We start from the raw sequence: 22,611 nt of genomic DNA, 5'->3' as shown, positions 1-22,611 counted from the left end.
TTTAGCACAGGTAAGATGCTCAGTAAAACTTCTTATGACAGTTAATATTAGAATATTGCAGACTAAGCTAATTATACCTGAACATTGTTTAAATCAAGGGGTTTGACGCATGAGTCAACACAAAGTATGGTAAGCTGCAACACTGCATTTTACAGGGGAAGAGATCAGAGCTGTTATGTGGTCACTAGCTTAGGTACCTAAGGAAGTAAAGTGTTTTGACTTAGGCAGAGTTGGTGAGCAGTGGGTCGTTTATGTTTAAAATGTAAAAATTCACAATCCAGGGCACTTTTCTTGTTGCAGCACAGACATCCAGCACATTAGGTTATGCTCTGGTCTCCTCTTGTTACTGCCTAATGGAGAATGTCAGATTGGTGAAGGCAACTTTGGATGCCCTCTGGGCTTCTCCCCTTGCCCTCTGGGCTCTCAGGAATTGTTTAATTACAACTGTCTCACTGAAGCTCAAGCATGCAGAAGTCTTATCCCGGAATATACCTTCTTTTTTCCAAAGTCACCTACTTAATGCTTGTGGACTGTCCTCTAAAGGCATCCCTAAAATTGCTTTATGGTCTCTGCACTGACGACAGTTTTCTCCAGGCAGATCACAGGCTTAAAGAGCTGCACCTCTATCCCTCTTGCTCCACATTAAGGGGACAGATGCAGTCTAAATGTTTTCAATGACTATATTTAAAGCAGGACTACAACTGGTTTGCAACCTACCTGTATTGATATTTAGACTTGTCTAAATTCTAAATATCAAGAGACAAGACTTGAAAGTCTTGGCTGTGTAGAAAGTTGAAAAGAAAACTGCTCACTTCAAGGTAAATGTATAACGCAATACAGAGTTCCCAAATCACTGCTGCATTATTATAGGGCACACAGTTTTATCCATCTACCACATGCACAAAGCTTTTAGCTCTGATTAAGAAAGAAAAACATGGTCATGTAGAAGATACTGCAGGGATGCCACAAATGGGTCTTTTCTAAATGGAATCTGCATCATACACAGCTGCTTTAGCATGCAACTTCTGCAAAGGTGGAAGTGACTACACATGATATCCTAGAGAAATAACTTATGAAGTGTTATATTTATTAGTTCAGCAACAGTTTCAAATGAGGATGAAAGGAAATAGAAAACGTGCTGTGAAATGACTAGTAAATACTACTGTTACCCTTTAAATACCTCTTCTGCAAAGCCAGAATCAATTACAGTGATTCCAAAAGCCGGAGAAGTCTCCCTCATGACCTGAAAACCGTCTACTAGAACTTGAGATGAAGTCAAAAGGGAGACACAATACATGTCATGAAAACAAGACAGACACCACCACTGCTCCTCCAGACATGGCCCATTCATCTGGGCATCTCACAGACAATTTTTCTTCTGTCTGCTATGCCAGCCACCCTTGTTCTATCTCCCAGCTAGTGATTAATTACACTTCAATGCAGCAATTCATCCAAGACATACCTTTAAGACAGAAAGACAGTGTGGGAATCTTATGCTTTGCTTTTTAAGTGCTTTCCTCTACCAGTGAACCTGAAAGTAGTAAAGCCACATGGTATCAAAAGACAGTATTTCTGACTGCTGAAAGACATCCAAGACCTTGTAGTAGGGAGAAAAAACCCCAACCTGTTATGCATCTTCATACTAACTACTTAGCTGTCACTGAATACTTATCACATCATATATATAGTTCAATGGAAGTTTCTTCGATGGAAGAGAAACACTTTTCAAATCCTAACCTATAACATACACTATAAAAGCAACACACTGTTCTGCAACAATGTATGCCGATACCTCAGCTTAGTTCTGGCTGCACTTTGCCAACCATGGAGCTATCTCATTGTATTTTGCTTTTCCAGTCCAGAATTCCTTGTACTGCTGCTGTCACCACTTTGTCATCTTCCTCCATGCTCTTTTTGACAGCTCTTGTTAGAAACTAGCCAAAATGTGAGCCTGGTTTAGACAGGCAAATTTCCTCACTCGTACAAAGGCAATCTTCAAGCCTGCCTTAGTAAATGAAACTTATGATAATAAGAAAATAATGAGAACCATTCTCATGGGCACATCTGAAATCTGGTGCTAGCTCTGAGATGCAGCCCTGACTAGCTCCAGCACAGGTCCACCTCAGGAGGCAAAATACACAGGATTTGAGAACAGGGTTTTTTCCCCCTTCTGCTTTGTTTATTCTCACCAATGACACTATATACTTTCTTGGGTTATGCCACCAACCGGTCACAAAACTGCATAAAAAAATGAGAACAAAGACACAGAAGTATTATGGAATAAATAAAATCAGTATTTTTTTGTAACTAAAGCAATAAATGGCTAGATTAACAAAATACTCTTTAAAGTAAGGTCATTAATGACGAAATGGGTAGTCCTTGAATTAGCAGTGCAGTTTATTTTAGCACGGACTTCAAGCTTTTGCTTAAAGCCAGTGTGATCTGCATGTACTATTCCACAATTAAATTAACAGAATTTACTTTGATTTAAAAAGCACTGTTTATGCACAAAGATTCAACTCCATTTGAGAGGAATAATGTATATTCACAAGGAAGAGGTTGGACTACAATCACCTGGGATCCCTTCCAATCTGAATTTTTCCTATAATCTCTTGTACAGGCTATTGGGATGATGGGGGGCAGGGTCTGGAATTCAAGACCTGCACACTCCTATTGGAAATACATGAGTTCTACTACCAAACTTCAACAGTCAACAGCGATCAGTATCAGGTCTCAAATTTGCCAACTCCGATATACCTGTATCCTGTGACTCATACCATCACCTTGGATGTGTTAGCAACAGCTATTCAATTAACAAAAGTGCAAAACATGGCCTTAATGCCATCAACTTATGTATATTTTGAATAGAATATTATAATGAAAGAATCAAAAGTCAAATCTAAATTGAGTTCTTGTTATCTTTCCTAATGCATCTTTAGATTTTGCTAGTGATGCTCTGGGGTTTGTGCATGTTTCGGATTTTCTCCTTTGTTTTGTTGGCAGGACCAGGGAATTCCCAGGGCTGAGACTGGTGGAGAAGCAGTGTTCCCAACGACTGTACAATGGAGCAGTGTTTCCTAAAGTAGGTTATGTGAAGGATGAGCAGAAAGGCATCAGAGGGAGGGGTGACTGTGGAAAATATGGATGATGTCATCCTCAGGATAAGCAGATCTTCAAAAATACATGACAGTAATTTATTTTCCTAGCAGGAATTATGCTTCCAAAAGTTGGGAAAGTGCAGACGTATCCCAGTGTTTCCCTGTTTAACTGAATCCTTTTAACCAACTAGTTCTGGAAACATGGACAACTTCGTTATAAATGGCCACGTGCTTAGCCTTTGTCTTAAGCCTATGCCCAGATGACCCATTTTGCACATTTCCACCAAGAATAAAGTGACCTCATTTTCAAAAGTGCTGAGCACCAGCTGTTCCTATTGTGCTCACAAACTGCACTATAGGTTCCTGTTTTCAAATTCTTGACCTCGAAAGAATTTTGAGGCAGCCAAGTGACTACATGTTCTTCCACTTGCCATATGCCTATTTATTTTAGTTCAAACATAAAAGTCTGACTAAACTACTTTAAAATCTTGAATGCACTAAATTAGAACAAGTACTCTTGCCACTGGAACCTAAATGCAACAGAAGTGAGCCACGTGACCTAAAAAGAGTAGTATTTTTTTGCCCAGAAGAATGACTAGATTGAAAGTCAGAATATTTTGACCTTAACCTTTAGTTTCTTTTTTCTTTTCCTTCTTTTTAATGAATGACTTAAAAATGGGGGAACGGTAGCATCCAGATCATCAGAATTCATCAGAATTTATATTTCTGGGATTAAACTTCTTTGCTATCTGCTACATAAAGTTAGGTCAACAAATTCAAGATAATTTTACTACAGATTTTGGTTAGTGACTTTTACACACCAAACATGTATTTGTCTTTAAATAGTTTTAAACCGTTACTTGAACATACCACTGTCATCTCCAGAAAAAATATTACATTGCTTGTGCAAACAATAAATACAATTACCTCATCTCTCCCCCAAACCCTAAGGCTTCAAATCAGCAAAACCAAGAAAAAAACTTACCCAAAAATAACAAAATTATTCATGTTAATGATCGGTGCACAACGTTGGTTTTGATTTTTAAAATAAGCTGTTGTTTAATAAAAAGGTAGCAAGAAAAACTGAAAATATATCAAAATTGCTACGACTTCTTGTTGCATCTTTACTGAGAAGACACTGATTTGCATTAAGCTTGGCCTGAGTGCACTGTACAGATCCCAGTAAAATGTCCTGACTACATGTGAGGGAAGCACCACTACTTTTGGGCACAAGCAAATGAGTCCATACAGAGACAACACACATATGCACACCACCTAATAATAAAAACCTCCATAAATATTCTCTCTCCAAATAGAGTATTTTAATATTCACAGTAAGTAAGCTAAAGAGCAATTGCTTGTACTCCCAAATCGAACAGGTCTTGATACCTTGCTTATGTTGATTAGTCACAGTTCTCTTTTGATTCCCTTGTAAAAACAAACTTTGCACTTCAAGCTCTGCCTATGTTTTACGATAGCGGAAAGCGAAGTTGTGGGAAGGGCTCTTTCCTGAAAGCAGGGTCAGCAGCTGGGGGCAGAGCACCCAGAAGAGGTGAGGGTGAGATAAAGGCAGGAGGGTTCAGGGTAAAGGCCAGGAGTAAAAATGTGCCACTGCTGCACAGATGGATTTTCAACTCTGAGAACTGAGAACCAGAGATAAAGCAGAAATACTAGTAGCTCAAAATCAGTGGTTTAATCTGGTTTCCTGAAATTCTCTTCATTCTTGCTGACCTTTTACAGGTCAAACTGCCTACAAATGTCACAGAAAACTATCTGAAAGTTACTGGTAAAGTACACATGAAGAGGTAAAAGTTTTGTTCTGGAAATAATTTCAGAATAGAGCCACTCACTGTCAGATCATCAACGGTCCTGAGATGTATGAAGGTGCTTTAGAGAATGCCATTAATATATCAGTAATGCCAACAAGTAAAAGTGATCTCTTTCTCTTGGTGACACAGTCTTTGAAATACAGTTTGCTTCCTTGGTATGAGGAGGGTTTGTCAGTGACGTTTTGAGAAAAAATGGCTATAAATCCTGCAAAAAACCAGCTTATAAATCACTTCCCAAATCAGTACTTTTGGCTTCAGAGTTCCTGAACTGTTTCTCCATGCACACTTCTCTGGCTGCTCTTCTAAGTAGCACAATTCAGCTCCTTCCAGGCAGACTTAACTCCACTTTGTAAAACTGATGCTAAGCTTTTTGTTTCAAGAGTCAGGGGCATGATCAAAATTTCTAAAATGTCATATTGGACCTGAGGTCCATTTGACCAATGCCTGGCAAAGCACTGCTAAACACAGAAGGCAGCATCAAGAAGCTACAAATCAGCACTAAATACCACCAAGTTGCTGGGTTTCCTGTATCAGACTAAAAAGAAATACCTACTTCTTTGGCTTCGCTGGTCCCAATATGGAGGAATTAAGGAATTTTTAGGAATTCTGACACTGAATTTTGTACTTATTCCTGACTGCAATGTAGGAAGTGAAAGGTAAGAGTGAAGAGAGTGAGAAGTGAAGAAGGAAAAACAGTTAACCTTTGACTAGTCAAGGTGAGAAGCGTAGGAACTTCAGGAGTGCTAGATTTGAAATAAAAAGAAACCAAGTAAAAGCACATGTAGGTTTTTATGGTCTTGATGGTAAGCACACCTCCACACCTGTTCCATACTGTTGAGGCTTTGAGAACCCCTAGAAAGCACATCCCACCTTTGATCTCCAAAGCCAGACTGCAGTATTTTCAAGCACTACTGGCAAGGCACAGAGCATTTGCTAATGTCACAAGAAGAGTTGGCTGCTCTTGTTTGATGAACTATCCTAAGAAAAGCTATAAATCCAATATGCATTTGTTCCCTAATGCTATTCCTCCATGTAAACTATAGCTGCAATCACAATGGAGACATCTTCTATAATCATGAATATGAGGAGAAGCAACATAAGATTCCAACTTTTGTGGTTCACACACTAAAAGAAAAAAAATCTCTGCCATTTTAAACTATACAGCAAACATGAACTTCTCATCTGAACACAAGCCACAAAAGCAGGTTATGTCTTTTGCTTTTCAAAGAACAAAAGCAACACAACAAACCCACCCATACCAACAAATACCTGAGCATAATTATGATTTCTAGATCTCTATAAAAAAGCCATGCCTCGATTTACTCTCACTGCTGCTCTGAACTGGTTTCAGGCATCTTTTACAAGTATTCAACACAGCAGTAGCCATGAGACATTCAACAAATTAGCTTGCACTACTTCCATCCTTTTACAAACGCTTGGTCAGACAGGCTTGGTGGCAGGCCATCAGCTCCTTGTGCAGGGGGCCTCAGAGTCCCACCACCCTGCTCCTGACCATGGGAACAGCAAACCCACTGTCATCCAAGCCCTTTCTGGCTGTGACGAGAGGGGGGCACAGGATTTACACTCATACAATGTTAGTATTTCTCTACAAAAGACTTACAAAAACAGCCAAAATGAGATGCAAATGCTAAAGAGAACGTTTAAGTGCAACTACCAACATTGCCCTTGCAATTAAACTCATTAGACTTTGGCCTTTTCCTTCTGTGTCTTCAGAAGGACACTGTGTCATTTTTGTGTCTTTAAAGATAACAGTAGTCAGGCCAAAAAAAAAAATACCGAAAATGCTCACACATAAAACCCAGTTGCTTAGCATATTTCATTACCACACTGACTTCAAAAATACTGAGCAATTTAAACCTGCAAGCCACTTGGCTTTAGCCAGAGATAAGTGCCTGAGATAAGAGAGGTATAATTGTTCAGTGTAATACTGTAGCATGTTTTATATAAACATTCGCTAACACTGCACTTCATATATTTCACTTCAGCGTTGTGAAGTGCTGCTGAATGTTCCAACTTTATTTGTGGCCCGTTCCGTTAATATTTACACATCCAAGGTTCCCCTTGATGTCAAATTAAATATACCATCCAAGCTTCAAAGTAGAAATGGGCACTTATGCTTTGCAACAGAGAGCAAGAGAGCATAGCTGCAGGTTTCTAGCAGTTACCCAACTTATTCCTCTCCACTGCTGAAAGAGATGGGGGAAAATATGAAAGAAATTTGTCAATTTGTTAGTGAAGAGAACGTGAAATTAGGATACCTTTTGCACTTAATAAAATGCTTCGTGTTTAACTGTAATTTTTCTATAATCTAACTATACAGTAAATTAAAAGCTATGGAAGTTGGGTTCCCACATAGGAGACATGTTTGTAGACTTTTTGGAGGCTCTGGTTTCATGACTGAATGTGTGGTGTGGCACTGCTGTCCCTCTTACCCCTGCACTCTCAGTTCTTCCACATTGTTACTCTTGGACAGGCTCAAGCAAACTTCACAGAGAGGAAGGAGTCTCCAAGGTCTTATGTTCCCACAAGTTTTGGTGATCCATCACAAGGTATATTGAAGAAAGACTGAAGCCAAAGCCCTGACATAAAAAGAGACATCAGAGTATCCACAAGGGAGAAATCATCTATGAGAGAAAGCAATGGAAAACGCAGCTCACAAAGACTTCCTGGCTTTTTTTCACTTTAATAGCTAGTTGTGAGTAACTACTGGGGAAAGCCCTGTAGCCTCCACCCAGAGAAATCTCCCTTTGAACACTTTGCTTTTCTGCTGTAAAATCAAGGGGAAGGGACTGCCATATTGCAACGACAGCAAGGTGCAGCTCAGGATCGTGGGAGGGAAAGATAAACTCTATGATGTTACACCACAGCATATTTTGGCAAGGTATGACATCTCACCACAAAACCTGGCACCTTACCCTGATTTTAAGATAGTCTGCAAGTAATACTCAACAACAGCCACTTTACACTCCAGTTCTTCCCCTCCCCTCACTTACATGCTTTGGACATAAGTGCCTCCACCTGAGCACCAAGAGGGGGTAGGTCCCTTTTGCCGATGTGCAAGCAGGGGATCACCAGCCTACATGCACACGTGAGACCAGACTGAGAGCACCAGTGCCACAGCAGTGGCACTGTTCATGTTAATGACAGCTACTGCAAAGACAGGTATAGTATTACTCCATGTCAGCGTAACTATCTCCCTTTAAATCAGACAATTAGGAATTCATGGACACCACTAACAAATGTGGTTGGACTAAAGCGTGCTGATTTTCGTACTGCAAATGATCCTTGGTCTCCCTTGACCATCATCAAGTTGCCTGGCTCTGTCTAGAGAAACTACTGTACTGTTGCCTGCAATGGACTCAAAGGCCTTGCTTTTGCTCTCACGCTACAATAAACTAGCAATAACTCAGTTAAAAAATCAATAGAATTGTACTAGTATACAAAGAAGAATCTGACTCCATGCTCTACTAGGTCATTTTTAATGACCCTACAATTAGAGAAACCAAATTAAACATTTAACATTTGACCTTTGCTGCTGCTTCTAGCTTAGCTAATACAGATTAAAACCACATATGTTTTTTCAAGAGTTCACAAAATAAAGTTTTGAAATCCTGTAAGGGATATTTGATATGTTCTTATTGTACACTAGAATTTAAAATGCTATTTTTTTTTATTGTGGAATAGCAACTTCAGACTCTAAAATCAGGTACTTTGGAGGTACACTGATCAAGCACCCACTAGTGCTTAATCTAAAATTAGATTAGATCATGGACTGGAGTGGACAAAAGTCAATCTCCTGTAAGAATCTCAGTGATACAACAGTGGTTAACAACACTTGTGCAAATGAAACAAGAAGTGACAAATTCAAAGATAGCTGAGAGTGAATCCTCAATAATTTTTTTTTAAATTGAAGTCTATTATTAAAATTTCAACACTTTTTAAATAATTTTTACTGTTTTGCATCCCAAATTTTCTACCATTTGCATGTTTTTCCAATGTTTATATTTTATTCTTGCTAGGAAACACATCTGCAATGTCAATTACAATTACTAACAGCATGCACAACTAAATTAAACACCTGCAGATGTACACAAAGCATAAACAAAACACACTCACACTGGTATACAAAATAGTCTCCTCAAATAAAATATATTAAATGGATGTGCTCTGATGTTACATTAACAAATAATATATAAAACCTTCAGCAGAAGGGTGGAGATTAAAGAGAGCAGTCTTAAAAAGAATATAAGTATAAAGTAAAATGATATATAACCAACATGAATATATGATGCCACTCAGTACATGCAGTACAGTTATTTTGTACATAAACATCAAAAAGATGATTCCCATGAGCATCACTGAATGTGAACAGAGGGTCCCTTGAGAGGGCTGGACCACGTGCAGTTCATAACACAGACCACCTCTGGAAGAACTGCCACATGCAATTGTCTCCATCCACATCTACACAACGCACCTGAAATCTATTTCAGAAAACATTTCTATAATGCTGGTCTGTGAATTGACAGGGCTTGGGGACATAATTTTCATGGATACTTTGGCAGCTCCGCAGAGAGCTAGTGGTGACTGGACTCAGCTCTACATTCCACCACTGTTTTCAAAAGCAGACTTTTTGCTGAAAATATGGATTGGGTCAGTTCAGGCCCATATAAAAATCCAGGTATGTGGATTTTTAAACCTGCCCGGTCCAATTTATCAGCCTCCAGAGATGTTGAACATTTGGCTCCTGCAAAAACCAGCACTTTCAGTGAGACACCCAATGTGTCACAAGCTCAGGAAGCCATGCTGGAAAGTTATGGCCTTTAGCTATTAGCTGAACCAAGATTAATCTTGTGAGCCAGCCAGCGCCTCCAAGAAAAGGAAAGGGGATACCTTGGAGGCATGAAACATTAGGATCCACTTCTGCAGCGTTTTCTCAGGTCAACTCTTGTCTTGAAACAGCAGTTCTGACTTACTAATAAGCAGGAGACTTAGAAACAACTAATGCCTTGGCACCAGATCCTGCTTGCAATTTGAATCAGGAGCTGACATTTTTGGAATGTCAAGCATTGATATAACAAGAAACTCCTGCTTAATGCAAGCCTTTCATCTAGGTACGTGTCACCTTCAAGATGAGACAGAGCTCACGAAACCCAGAATTCAGAGGGAAAGGAATGGAAGGAACTAAGGGAAGGAAACTAAATGAAAGGAGGAATAAGCTGAATTACAGAAATTATTAACAAATGCTTCTTTCATGACTTCAGAAGAGAATGTGTGATGACACGAATCCTATTAATATTCCAGTTACAGGAATCTGGAATGCATATGTTGTGTTTGGAGAGATGGGATTAATGCTGCTTCATGACCCAACAGCTGATCTGCTCTTCCACCACCAAAAATACCAAGAACCTTAAAACTTCTTCACATGTGTGCTTAGTCCTCATTAGCAAAAAAAAGCCACAAAACAGGACAGGATGAGACCTAATGCAAGTTTAGTACTGAAAATGCACACAAGGTGAGCAGTTGTCGCTCCCCAAACACTGTCTGATGTCACACAGTAACCTGCAAGTGAAACATGATGAGGACTGTTAAACAAACTGAGCCAGCTGGAGGTGGGAAGCATGCGGGGGAAGGGGGGAAAAGCACACACTTGCTCTCTCCTTCCACTTCCTTGGCACCTGTTTGTGGTTACAGTTGGACACAGCAGAGTGGGCAAGACAGACCTGGATCTTAACTGGCACAGCCACTCTTAGGTTCTCACTTATGGTAAAAAAAAAAAAATAGAAAATTTTTTACAGTCCTTCTAGCTCTGGCTGGAAAAAATTATCCAATACTGTCATTGCACGGCAATGTATACCAGAGCAGGTTTTAGATTTTTGTTTTGCTTCCTGCTGGTCTGCCATAATGAAATAGCCCTCCCAATGTTATGAACAGCAATCACACACATGCATCCATTCAGGAGTACAACACAGGTTAAATGCTCTGATCTGAAAAGCTGGGTTTGATATTTTGCTATTAGAGATAAAACGACACTTCCCAAGGGCAGCTGTGCCATCAGACAATTATAATATACCTAGAATTAACAAAGCTTGGTTTGACACCAACTCATGAGTAAAATTCAATATTGACACCATTTTGTGTGCTTTCTTATTGCTTGATACACACCATCCTGTTCAACTACCACATTACTTAGTGAATTAATTACAATGACAGAGTCAGGTAGAGCTTTTTACCTCAACTCTTTTAACTTACCTTTTCATGATTTAACTCTAAATGCAAGCTACAGTGAAACACTTCATTTTACTTAAATACATTGTTTGTGGGTGTGAAAAAGGGATCACTGAGAGCATAAGAAAGGATAACCACGAAAAGCCAAGTGTACTGTACTGCTACATGGGTACTGCTGTATTTGGAATAATCAGCACCGGGATGAAAACTGAATAAGATCATCATCTGGTAGGCAGAAAAAAAGCTGAATCAATTATTAGCCTCGGAAATGAGCTCAGAGACATGCCAGTGAAGGAGCGATGGTCCTGATTAAATGCAGCCACTTAAATGACTGAAATTGAAATCTAAGGGTGAACTGGGGAAGGTGAAGCATAATTCTTGCAGCCAGGACACAAGAACACAAGCCTGCTCCGGTAGAACAGCAGCTCTGTCCACGACTCCTCTTTTTGTTCTCTGTCATTGCACCCATCCTTGTTTCTGGTAAGCCTGCCCCAGTTTCTCCAGGTGTCCAATCTATGGCCCTTCTTCAAAGGCAGACCTCAAAAGGGAGCATTACTCAGCAGTTACAGCTAAGTCCTCCTCAGCTTTTCCAGGCAAACAATATGTGCAAGAGAGATGGGTACATGCATTGATCATGGAAGCAACACTGCTGGGTGCTAAGGCTTCCCACCTGAATAGTCAAACAAAACGTTGTGCACTTTTCCCACTAAAGAACAGAATCAGACCCTGGGGCACACAATGTGCATTCTCATGTAGAACCATTAGCGCACTCACACAGAGCACAGACTTGCAACATATCAAATTTAATAAACTTACATAAACAATGTTTTACTGTGCTGCACAATGGGCAATATGGCAGACCACGCCTGATAAAAAGTTACTGCATGTGGCTCTAAAATAAACAATACCTCACATAGCTACTTCAACCTCTTGTGCAAAGAGGTAGTTAAGAATATGATATTTAGAGTGAGGGTTCTAAAAGATGCCTCAATTTTACCCTCATGGTTCCTGAAGAATAATTCTGGAGTCAAAATAATCATACAGACTGAAATTTAGACTGACTCAGAGGAAAATGCCTCGTGATTTTAGCAAAAAACAAAAACTGCAAAATGTTTCATTTAGAGATGGCTTTATCTCTTTCCAAATTTTAAAAGTTGTTCAGAAACTGAGACTTCACTAGAGCTGGATGGAAAAAAATGCAGAAAACAATTTTTTGCATCTGTGTTCTGTGAAAACATTTCCATTCTTATGGAAACATTTCCATTCCCAAATCCATTCTTATGCAGACAATCCATGCCAATACCATTTCAAGATATATGTACTCCAAAGAGACGTGCTGCAGACGTGTCCGATTTACAGGTGGGGGTTACAGCTGTTCCAAATTTTATGTTAAAGCCAATAAACTTCTCCTCTGAAGTTTTTGTCCCCTCTACTCCCCCAGGCAGCAATGCAGTAATTACACCTAAAAGCACACAAATCTTAAGAAAACCTTGTAAAAAAAATTTCCGTTTCACTCTGTTTAAAAAAAATATTTAGCTTAAGGCTTATGTGTAGTGAAACAGGTCACTGTACAGTCCAAGAACGTAAATTCTCAGGAGAGCAGAATTTAGAACATCCTATGAAAATGAAGAATGGTACTTCACTCTAAAATGCTGTGAAAATGTAAAAGGCAAAGTTAAGTACCACAATGAAATTTGGTACATCATCTTTACTGGCTTACAGAATAAACAGTCCAATTTATGGCATTTTACAATGTTATCACATATGGTCAGAAGTTCATCTTCCGAAACTAGGTCACAGGTCATCAACAGGAAATTCATAGGAAATTATGGAGGAAATTAAAAGAACACAAATGGGCAAGCAAACTAGTTTATATAATCTAGGTTCTCCCAGCACAGCTTCCTGTGTTATGATGAACTTAGCTTGCATACTGAACTTTGCCTTTTCCAGGCCACATTAAGAAAGTATTTCTGAATTGTCTATTATACTCTTCAAGCCTCAAAATGTGAAGCTCAGATTCACTACAAAGAGCCATTCATTTTTTTTTCTTTAAATAATATAGCTGAGAAAGATAATTGTAACTAGAAAAGGTGTTTTGAGATCATTAAATGCAGATTTCTACTCGCTACTGGCACCTCAAGACACATATACTACCCAAGGACAGTACTCAAACACAAGATGACATTCTCATATTCCTTCAGTTCCAGCATCCCAGCCAAACTGCAGCTGCATTCTCCATCATGTCTGGGAAGGTGACAATTAGTGTCTGGGAACCTGTTCTACTCTAATGTTAGACATACTTTTCAAAATAAAACCCCTGGTCAGCGAGGGATAGGAAGAGAGTTCATCTAGGCTCTCTGGACAACTTCTGAAAAAGCGGTAAACAGAAGCAGTACTGCTTCCATTGACCTAAAAGCTGAATGTAACACACTGCATATACCTCTAATATATCACAGAGAAACAAAAGTTAAGAGTAACTTTACAAGACAGACACAAAATGAAAGACTTGAAAGATGCCTCTGCTATCTCTCTTCTTACTATCATTAAATAAAAAGACCTAATAAAAATACGATCAACTTCTCATGCATTCTTTTTCACAATACTCAAATACCTACATAAAGTTCACAAAATAAAAGCAGTTCCTCAAACAGTTTGTTCTTCCTCTACTGCTTTCACACCCTATCAAATCCAATAAAACTATTAAGATCTGTTTTTTCAATACCACAACTTGAAATTTCTAATAAATTGTGCATTTGTAGCTATCTGCTGCAGATAGCATTTCCCACTGAAGTAACAACGAACACTCCTATACTTTAAAAATTATAGGAATCACATCATCTACAATTTGTTGAAAAACAGAACTATCTTTGGGTTGTGAGGAGTTGGTTGACAAGGTAGAAGTGATAACAGTACTGAATAACAATCATTCCACATCATTTACTGCTGGTATTATAAACAGGCTCTCTTTTTCAGTTTGCAGGAAGGCGAAAAGGGAAATTCTTAAGAACACAGTGGCATCCAAATGTTGATCTGAATACAGGATTTCACTTGCAGAATGAGGACTGCTTTGTTCACACTGAATGCACCTATTTTTGGATGTCTGTTCTTACCCACAGTTACCAATTCAAGGCCTGGATTGAGAAAGGATTTTTTTGTGATTGGCAATATTACAGTATAAAACAAATGAGACAGTTCTCCTACTGAGCAGATTACGATCTAAGTGTAGAGAACTGCAGAAACAATTAAAAGTGCCCAGGAAAACAAAGTCAATGACTGACACAACTGGGAATACCTCCCTCACCTCCTAACTTTCAAACCCAGTGATTTTAATCTCTCTTTGAGGGAAGGAAAAGGGAGTTGCTATCCTTTTTATAATGAATTCAAGCCTGTTGAAAATCAAGTTTTCTTTTTTCAGTTACCTTTTGCAGACTGTTTAAAACCTGCCAATACAGCCCAGGGTTCTGTCTGAACTAGACTGCTCTACCCAACTACATCATGCTGTGTGCCCAAATACACTTCCTGTAAAGCCAGGTCTTCCTTTTTTCTTTCCCTGCCACCCTCCTCTTCTCCACAGTCTATTTGAGCAAGATAATTCCAGCACCTATATGTCATCCAAGAGTGAGATACAAAACAGCATCAGTAGAGCAGCCAACTTGATAAATGTGCTGGAAAAAGCAAGCCAGCAGCTATAAACAAATTTCATACCCCCTCATAGCTACAGGCAGTCACTCGGGAACAACAAATACTGTTTTGGGAGAGTTCTGAAACATCAATATTCAAGCACTTTCCCAATGATTACTCTGGTTGCCACTGGCCTTGATACCAAAAATTCTGCAAAAACAAGTACAGAAACACAATTTCATGAGACTTTTAGAAAAGCTTTTAACCCTCATTTCTGCTTCCTGTCCTATCTGATTCACCTAGGAAAAAAGACTTATAACTGAAAGTGTTCACTTTAACTTCAGGCACTCGGGTCTCAGTTTCAATGGCCATTATTCTTTTTCCCTCTTCTGGTAAAAATCAAACCCAATGGTTAGACAGAATTGCATGAAGTATTCATCAGACACTTCTTACAATGGGCAACCTATATTTCTAGGCTCAGATTCACATCTACACCACCAAAACCATCAGATATCCAGTTTAAAGGTAGTTTCATCATTTAAAATAATGTAAAGTATCATGATTTTCAAGGAAAAGAACCCAAACACCATTAATATTGTATTATTTAGCAAGTCTCACACAAGCTCTAAATTAGCTCACAATTTTTGATCATGGCTCTAATGTTGTCTGGTCTCTTCTAACTATGTAAAAGCATGCTCAGGAGGATCCAAGAGTATCTGAAATTTTTTTTCAGCGCTGCTTTACTTATGTCCCAGAATTTGGATGTTGATTCTGTTTTAATGCTATTCACAGAGATATTCTACAACCAGCTATGGGCTATGAAGCAGAGTCACGCTAAAGAAGCTGCCCAGAACACTGAAAAGAAACCCCCAATTTTTGGAGGATTTCTACAATGTGCTTAGCAAAATATCATCCTTCTAGTCTTCACACCTGATTGTACTTACACCTCTTTAAACTGTTCAAAGACTATCACAAAGATGGTAGTTTACTCTGGGATTAACTCTCCAGCATACAAATGAAGGCCTATTGTTGCTCACAACTGAGCAGGTCACTGGGCTAACTCAAGGTGATCTGCAAAATCCTCACATTTCAGCCCCCTCCAACAAGTAATGCATTTTGCAAAGACATGGCTGCTATTCAATTCCAAAATGGCAAGACATTCAACACCCTTCAGGTTTATCAAATGTTGCCAACAGAGTATAACTTCTACACCTGTGTAAGAGCGGGAGCTATTTGTGATGAATCAGTACTGTGTTTGTTCTCAACGCTTGTCTATTCTTGAAAGAGGAGCTTCCTGTATCTTCAGTAGCTATCATGATGCCTAGTGAGCATACAGAAAAATTACTTGGTCACAGGACTACTGGAAACACACCTAGAAATGTGCTCAGACTGACACCCCTGTACAATTGCCAATGCCACCCCTTGGTGACCTGATCCTGGAGCACCTCTGTGCACCCCAACCTGGCTGAAGGTCCAAGCAAAGCAGCAGAGACAACATGGGGACATTGAATGCAAGCAGCAACAAGAGGCTGGGGAGGAAAAATAACCTGAAACTTAGCCCTGCAGGGATGAGTGCTCTGAACTGAGATAGAAACCTGAACAGGTCCAGGTAAGACAGGCAAACACATAGACTTCTGTTTCTTTCTTATATCCACTCCTCTTTGATTTTACTTCTAATGCCACGAAGAAAAAAGACACTCTGGATCCCCTTGCTCATAGGTCACAATGGCTAGGGAGAGCAACAGGTATCCAAATGCACTTTGGTCAGCTGACTGCACAAGCAGTGCTCAGGACACTGTCCACAGCTTGGACTAAAAGTGAAGCCATGGATATGCAGAAAATGTCTTGGTATCTGGTGGGCAAGGACCAGGCACATGTGTGGCATAACACACTGGCATGGGCACAGCACCGTGAGTTCACACTGCACGTGCAACCACGAGAATGAAAACCATTCATTCGGGGTTCTACGGAAGGAGAGAGAAGCTTGTCTTCTGTTCTCGTTTAGGCAAGAAACTGGGGGGGGAGGGGGGGGGGGAAACAAAATGAACTAGAAGCTGTGCAAAAATGACTGGTCCATGAACTTGCACCAAGTCTGTGGTGTGAAGACAGAGCACACTTACACGCTCCCCCCAGATGAGGATGCAGTGAAAGTTCCTAATTTTCTGTCAAGTTAAGTGGATGCCACAGAGGCCAAAAGGGACTGGTAGACACAGTGAGCTCAGGAGCAACTTTCCAAGCAATAAAGTAAGCATAGCCCCTCAAGCAGCTGAACAGAGTGACCCACTTGGGGTTCACCAGGTTGGCACAGACTAAAGCAAAGGAGATAGAGCAGAAGCCAAGAGGCAAAGCTAGTCCTGCTAGCCATTGACACCTGCACATTCTCAGTTCTCACTGTCCCAGCAATGGGTCTGGCCTAAGACAACCTAAAACTATTCAGAATTCAGGGAGGCAAAGCAATCACATTACTGTTAAGAAGATGAATGGGAAGGTGTTTCTTAATACCACACTGAGAGAAAAAGAAGGTGATGTAATACTGATTATTCCATTAAATATTAATTACAATACAGCTACTTTCAAGCTAGAACATATTCCTTTAGATAACTGAATTAAGGGACAGGAGAACTGAACTAGCTTCAAGGCTTTACCTGTATCTGTCATTTCTCAATTACATTAAACTGAGTTCTTCAGATCATGCATGGTTATCTCCAAATATTAATTTTTAAAATTAGAGTTTGAAGCTTAAAAAAAATATTCAGGACCCTTGAATTTGCTCAAATGGCTCCCAAGAGCCTTCTTACAGTTCAAGGAGCTTGAAGAGGCTGTCCTAAACCTTTCATCGAATATCCTTGAAAGAGAGAATGAGGATATCTTTTCCTCCCACAAATTTTAATTTGCACATAGATACCATCAGTTGGATAGCAGTGTTACATACTTCTCTCCTTTCCCTTCTGCTTTAACTTGGTAATCAAACTTCAGTAACAGCAGGCAACATATAGACTGAATTTTACCTTTCAACTTTGGAGGACTGAAACCTCTGCAAGGAAACTGTATGCAAAGAGCAATAAAGTAACTGCATACTTTTCAGAAGGTAACCTTCAAATGAGTATGCTCCGGAGTTAGTTTTGTAGAAAGCTCTTTAGATGTTCCTTCACGCTGTGTGTGCTAGACTGTTACCCTACACCACCTCCATCTCAAACTGACGCGATACACCTCCAACACCAAAATCTTCAATTGAAGCAGCTCAAGAAAGGCTGCAGAAAAAGTTTTCTTTCAAGAGTACTACTCAGTTCTCGTAACATTTAATGGCTGGGTCAATCACAGGGGGCAGTTCCTCTCTCTGCTAAAACAAAATCCAGGATTTGCCTTTGTTATTTAGAAGGGGGAAAAAAAAAAGAAAGAGGCTTTCAACATTTCAAGAGCTATACGTATTATTTCATGTGACTGTTTGGAGGCCTCCTAAGTTTCATTAACTTTTATCCTGCTTGGCAGTTGCATATAATTTCTTTATTTTCCCTTGAATTAAGCAGCAATCTATCAAAAACTTCCAAGTATATTTCCTCTTTTTCAGTAACATGCATGAATTTTATTGGACTCAAACTTTTCAATGTCTCTTTTCACACAAGGTCAAAGCTCTACATTGTTGTAATTTTCTTTTCCAGTGTTTTTTCTCCAAGACAGTCCTCCACTGGGAAATTAATATTCTGCATGAACAATGAACTTCTTGCATGGCCTTTGAACCTAGTGGTTGCTAGGAGGCCTAAAGAAACCCTGGAGTACAGCCTATTTAATAGCATGTATCAAGAGATTATTCAGCAGCAAAAATGTGTGATTTTCTAAATTGTCTGCTTTTTTCCCTCCTTACTTCCATCTCCATTCATCTGTCAAACAATCTTTAGATTTCATATGAATTGCATCTGCATCAATTTTCTATAATTATGGGCAGTTTGTTCCCTGAGTACTGAAAATGTGACTGGCCAGCCACCAATGCTGCTTCAAATCAAACAAATATCAAACTGGTCCTTACTCAGTTTTACTGAAAAGGCTGCTTAAAATCAGGTATGCTTCACCACTCTACCATGAGGTTTGCACTTCCATTATAAACATGTTCTGCTTAGAGACTGTATTCTTCTCAAATAAAACACCACGGCATTAACTGCAACACCATTACTCAGTATTTCTCTGTGCTGAAAGAAATATATAGATGCTTCTCCATGCTCCATTGAGGCATACTTGTATATTAACTTTCAAGCTTCTCAGCATCTTACTGAACGTTGTTTGATTATCTGCTTTTCCATATTTCCCTAAGCACAGTAATTGAGGCAAAACCTCAAGGTTTCTTTCCCACCCTCCACCCCCACCCCAAACAATGAGGCATTTAATTAAAAGAGAACCACAACAATGCTAATGGTGATGAGGTTAAATAGTTGGATAAACAGTATGCAGCCTTCTGAAAAGCCCATGTGTTTCAGGACACTTTCTCCCCTACAACATTCTGGGTGAAAAAGAAAGTATTTGTATTCCTGATCCCCACAATTTTTATGCCAGAGGACTTCCTATAGATTTCCTGCAAGGAAGAGAGTTTCCTTCAAACAGTCAGAAGCGTTTAGATACAGCAGCTATTCCTCCCAAAACTAATATTTGAAAAGGCAGTGGACAAGGATCCTTTAAAATTAAATGAATGTGGAAACTATCCATCAAGAGAGAACAACTGCATTTCGAGATAAAAGCCTATTAAGTTGTTGTTTGGGTTAAAAACAAACGAACAAACAAAACAAAACAAGAAAACCTCAGCAAAAACAAAAACCACTTGCTGATTTCAATTTTCAATGTGTTTCTCCCTCCAATAACTTTAGCAAATTAGTAAAACCAAAGATCACATTTGCCCTTCTTCTTCAGTTGTTGCAATTGAAATCAATGAGCTCCATATTCATAAACAAGTATTCTGAAGGTCTGGAGATTACTTCAAAACATTCATAACAGATTAAAATTCTGTGTCACTTCCCACCCCCCAAGGACACAGGTATCTGGTAAAAAAATTCAGGGTGACACATCTGATCCTGCAGATTGCTGGTGTTTGTCTGGTTGGACTGTACCAATTTTGCCAAGATAAAGCTTTCACAGAGCCAGACTGCTTCCCTGAAGAATTGAAAACAAGCAAAAACCACACTGCTTGGCACAAAACGCTCACGTGAGCTCCTTCTCTTTTCAGTACAGGCTTCCACACTGAAAGAAAGGCCTAAAAGTACCTACTTCAACAGAACTGACACAGCGTATCTTACAGCGGGAATATCAGGACATTCACACAGAACAACAAAAATCTTCGCAGTATGGACAGATTCAGCTTTCCAGCCCCTTTCAGGTCTTGCAGCACCAACGAAACAAATCAATCCCTTCACCACCACAATCATTCAGCTGTTCAAGCAAAAATTATCCTTGTAATTTCCTCTCAATATGTGAGTTCCCAGGAAAGGGAAAAAAACAGAATATTGCCAAAACAGCACAATATTCTTATACAGGCAAATTTTTCAATAAAATGCATGTTATTTGCCTTGTACACAGGCATTAAAGAAATAACAGTCAGAAGACATTTTTAAAACATGAGAAACCAATCCTGACTAAAGAGATACATTTATTAGGGCCAGAGACAGGAAAGTGAGCATATATCTGACAACCACAATTTTTGGCTCAACCTTTGTAGTAGAAATGGGGAAGGGGGAACAGAATACAGGGCTGGAGACGTTTTCAGTAATGCATAATAAACACCTTTCTCCTTTAAAAGAATCTGCCTACTCAACCTAAATTGAGCCTCAGAGGGAAAAACGTGCCTTCGTGATAAATTGGCATTTGCCATCATAATAATGAAACATTATGTCCTATCATCACAACAAGCAGGCAGCAGAACAACAAAGGAGGTTTCCAGGATTTTCTGCCACTGGTCCCCTCCCGATCAGCATATTCCCAAGTCTTCTTTTGGGTGTTTATGAAATGTCTTAATTCCAAGGCCATTAAGATGCATTTCGGGATGGAGCAGATTTCACTAACAGTACTGAGGCTTTCCGAAATCTCACCAGCACTCTCCATCGGAGACCAAGCCTCTCCCTGACGACTGCCTTTCCCTGAGCTGTTTTTTGTTTTGTTTGCGCTTTCTCTTTCCCATGCACAAACATGTTGGTCCATTATTTCCCAACGGCCTTCCTTGAAAGCAACTGACAAATGAATATACATGTACGTGTGTGTTCCGCCGCATACACGGGTCTAGCCTCCTTCTACACCTCAAAAAACAAATGCAAATGTGTTTACAGTCATTTTCACCAACGCATGCTTTGCCATTGCAGAAACGTGCAGCCAAAACCCAGAGAGCCTGTAACAAGGCAAGAGCATTTGCAATCACAGGTGACCCTTTTCCTTTCCAAAATGGAAAAACACGAAAGCCCGGTAAGTTAACTAGAGTTAACTGCATTTAAAGAGGAATGTGTGGGGCAGCAGTAAATATCCAGCACATGCTTTTACACACAAAAGGAGCAAAAGGCTCCATGCTCTGCACAGCCGGTCATTTTTATCTGCCCTTCCACGACAGAAAGATGCAACCGTTTATCTCGTATATTTATTTCGCTTGACTAATAGATTTTAAACACCATATTGCGAGGACCCTGCTGTGAATCTTGCAGAGGTACAAAATGGTGGATGTATGCTATTTTTTTTTTTTGTGCATTATTCATAACAACTCAGCCTCCCGATCGCAGGCTCCCCTCCGTACCCACCAACACAGCCTTCCCGGCCAGACACACATTCCGCAGCAGCCTCGCAATAAAGCTCCCTCGCATAAACAAATTATGTTACAAACCTGATGTCATGTAGCCCCGTGATGCCTGGGAAATAAAAGCTGGGGGGAAGTGCTTGTGCAGTCGGTAGTCCTTCTCGCTGCGGGACCTCATGCGGTCTGAGGCCCGGTCGGAGAAGTCGGAGCTAGGCCAGGCCCGCCGCAAGGTCGTACTCCGCGTCTTCTTCATGCTGAGGATGCCCGAGCGTGTTCCTCCCGCCGCAGCATGGGTCAGGGGTGCGCGCCGCCGGGCATCAGCCTAGCGCGGCCACCGCCGGGGCGCAACCTGCGCGCATCTCGCCGCTCCCTCTTCTAGGGCGCCAGCCGCAGGTCCCTTCCTTTTTTTTTTTTTTCCCCCTCGAATGATCCAATTTTACACACGTCCCACAATGCATTACACTTCATTTGCAATCGGTCCGGCTTACAGCTCCCAGATTTGCGTGGAGGAAAGGCACGTTATGTGGCTTCTCAGGCAAAAAAAGGGGGGGAGAGGGGGAAGGCTGAAGGGGGGCTGGGGACGAGAGATGTGCGGCGTGGGAGCTCGGGGGTCCCGAACAATGGCCCGATTCAGCCCGGCCGTGCTTAGCCAACTGTGAGCCGCGACACAAAAGGCCCAAACAAACGAGGAAAACCCGGCGGCCGCCGACTGCGACCCCGACCGCGGCGCGCCCGGCGCTGGGGAGGCGGCGGCAGCTCCCGGCGCGGCGGGAGGAGCAGAGGGAGGAGGAGGGAGCGGAGGAGGAGGAGAAGAGGGAGGGCCCGCAGGCGCCTCTCTCGGCCGCGGGACCAGCGGATGCAGCCGCGACCCCCCCGCGCCGCCGTCGCCGCCGCCCTCCTCAGGCCCGCGGCGCCCGGGCGGCCGACAGCGGCCCGCGGCCCCCGGCAGCGCCGCGCCTCGCCATGGCCGGCGCCCGCTCCCGCCCGCCTGTGCCCGGCGCTGGACCGCCGCCGGCTCCGCGCTAGGGGCGGCCGGCGCGGGGGGCGAGGCCACCGGAGA

General features: G+C 40.9%; 1 protein-coding gene across 2 annotated transcripts in view; it reads right to left on the bottom strand.

Moving 5' to 3' along the window:
- The window catches only part of STOX2 (storkhead box 2), a 71,861-nt gene extending 49,631 nt beyond the window's left edge, over positions 1 to 22,230 (bottom strand). The window contains exon 1 of one of the 2 annotated variants that reach the window (XM_064652609.1): positions 21,639 to 22,230. In XM_064652609.1, coding sequence (XP_064508679.1) covers positions 21,639 to 21,804 — 166 coding nt within the window. In that variant the 5' untranslated portion in view covers positions 21,805 to 22,230. The remainder of the gene's footprint in view (positions 1 to 21,638) is intronic. The other variant, XM_064652610.1, reaches the window with a different exon arrangement.
- Positions 22,231 to 22,611: the final 381 nt, after the last annotated feature.

This window comes from Pseudopipra pipra, chromosome 4 (assembly GCF_036250125.1).
Source record: "Pseudopipra pipra isolate bDixPip1 chromosome 4, bDixPip1.hap1, whole genome shotgun sequence".
Taxonomy (NCBI): Eukaryota; Metazoa; Chordata; class Aves; order Passeriformes; family Pipridae; genus Pseudopipra; species Pseudopipra pipra.
This window is presented reverse-complemented; position numbering and strand designations above follow the sequence as displayed.